At 52.8% G+C, this 2,469-nt stretch overlaps 1 protein-coding gene across 1 annotated transcript; it reads left to right on the top strand.

Moving 5' to 3' along the window:
• Positions 1 to 945: 945 nt before the first annotated feature.
• Positions 946 to 2,067, top strand: LOC311355828 (urotensin-2 receptor; the record flags this gene model as incomplete). Its single annotated transcript, XM_084475655.1, has 1 exon — positions 946 to 2,067. One exon carries the CDS (start codon positions 946 to 948, stop codon positions 2,065 to 2,067), a length of 1,122 nt encoding a protein of 373 aa, XP_084331781.1.
• Positions 2,068 to 2,469: the final 402 nt, after the last annotated feature.

The following is a 2,469-nucleotide window of genomic DNA, read 5'->3' as shown; positions in this document are numbered from 1 at the left end:
TGAATTAAACATGTCTTGCTTTGATCTTGTAACGTGTTGATGGAATACAATGGATTTCATATTGAACACATTAACGATCATCTGTTATTCCTACAGGCTCCACATATGCTTGATGTTAGCCTTGAAGTCTGTTTCAACCCGTCACGTGGTGTTCTGTTAATTAATACAAAAAACCATGAAAACAATCGACCTATCCAAAACAGAGCTGGAATCCCAACTCCTTATCAAGGCCGCTGAAAAATGCCTGTAGGCTATATTGGGTAGCCTATTATTATTATATATATATATTATTGTACTCTTCAAAACTGAAATCTGGTGTGGGGGGTGGCTGGTCTTACTTGTGATGATATAAACCTGTACGTCTGTATTTAACATGAAAGGAAAAATCAACCCAAACAAAATAGATTCTATAAAGTAAACGATGTGCATTCACATTTTAAATATTACGTTAAAGACCTGCTCCTCTGTCTCCCATATCAGAAATATCCGTGCGTAAAAGTGCGATATAGTCCAACCAATCCTAAACTTACAAACCAGCCTATTGCTTAAAGGAGGTTGAATGTCAAGTGAAGCCTCGGCTCTATTGATATTCAAGCTTTCCATCAACAGGTCGCCTGCAATTGTTGACATTAAAAAAAAAAATCACTTTTTTCGGGGGGGGGGGGGGAGGAGGGGGGAGGGCGTCATGCATTCAACCTCGACCCGTGCTGCTAAAGCATCTACACGCTTGAATACGCAAACACCAATGGACAGTAAAATCCTAATTCATTCGCGCTACAGTTGATCGGCTCCGGTGACGTCACAGACAGCCCGGAGAGCGCACAGGCGGCGCGCGCATGGAGAGAACAGAGAACCAAGCCGCGCGTCAAGGAGACACAAGCTGTGCGCCGCCGCGCACTGACCCATGAACACAAACACAACAACCGGCGTTCATTCCGCGACGCGATGAACAACAGATCGATCAACCTGATCGGCCGTCCTGCGCCGCGGGAAAGCGGCGGCGGAGGCGGAGGCGGTGGCGTTGGGAGCGCGGCAAGTGTGGCGGCGGATCACGAACTGGCGATCACCTCCACGTTCGGGACGCTCCTCTCCATGGTGTACCTCGTCGGGGTGTCGGGGAACGTGTACACCCTGGTGGTCATGTGCCACTCCATCCGCTTCGCCACCTCCATGTACATCTCCATCATCAACCTGGCGCTGGCGGACCTGCTGTACCTCTCCACCATCCCCTTCGTGGTGTCCACCTACTTCCTCAAGGACTGGTACTTCGGGGACGTGGGCTGTCGCATCCTGCTCAGCCTGGACCTGCTCACCATGCACGCCAGCATCTTCACGCTCACGGTGATGTGCACGGAGCGCTACCTGGCCGTCACCAAGCCGTTGGACACGGTGCGTCGCTCCAAGAGCTACCGCAAGGCGCTGGCGTGGGGCGTGTGGCTCCTCTCGCTGTTCCTCACCGTGCCCATGATGGTGATGGTCACGCAGACCACCAAGGACACGCCGGACGGGGGCGTGAAGAGGATGTGCGCGCCCACCTGGGCGCCGCTGGCCTACAAGGTGTACGTGACGGTGCTGTTCGGCACCAGCATCATGGCCCCCGGGCTGGTCATCGGCTACCTCTACATCAGGCTGGCGCGCACCTACCTGGAGTCCCAGCGCAACTCCGTCATCAGCAACGGCGGGAAGCGCTCGCCCAAGCAGAAGGTCCTGATCATGATCTTCACCATCGTCCTGGTGTTCTGGGCGTGCTTCCTGCCCTTCTGGATCTGGCAGCTGCTGCCCCTCTACCACACCAAGCCCCTGCGGCTGGCGTCCCAGACGCACACCTGCATCAACTACCTGGTGGCCAGCCTCACCTACAGCAACAGCTGCATCAACCCCTTCCTCTACACGCTGCTCACCAAGAACTACCGGGAGTACCTGAAGAACCGCCACAAGAGCTTCTACCGCTACACGTCGTCCTTCAAGCAGCGGCCGCCCAGCCTCTACTCGTGGGGCAAGTCGGCGTCCTCCAGCAACCAGTTCGAGCTGAACTCGGAGACCCTGGTGATGGGGACCTTTAGGTGACAGTGAGCCGGGGACACGGCGAAGGAACAGCGAGCTGAACGAACGGCAGCAGGTAAATAGATGGCCCCGTTACTTTGAAATGACTTATTTTGGTGTTTTCTATATCCAACGTGTGTACGACTTTGCGGAACTGATGCGTAATGGTTGACTTACGTGGTTCAGAGTGCAGCTCGTTTTGTTAAGTTCCATTGAAGCTTTACACATGCTTCTGCGATTCCTCCTCGCCATAACCCGACCTCATTCCCTTTCAATTAACCCTGAGAACTCTGACGTCCTACACACCTGCACGATGTTACTGTAATGCGTCTAAAAGCTGCGCATATTAAATATAGCAGATAGCAGTTAACCGGTCTGGGAAGTGATTACTTACTTATTAATTACTACCAGGAGACACTTTCATCC

The sequence above is a fragment of the Micromesistius poutassou genome (assembly GCF_964030765.1).
Source record: "Micromesistius poutassou genome assembly, chromosome: 11".
NCBI classification, from domain to species: Eukaryota; Metazoa; Chordata; class Actinopteri; order Gadiformes; family Gadidae; genus Micromesistius; species Micromesistius poutassou.
Note: the sequence above shows the minus strand (reverse complement) of the source record. Positions and strands in the feature narration are given on the sequence as shown.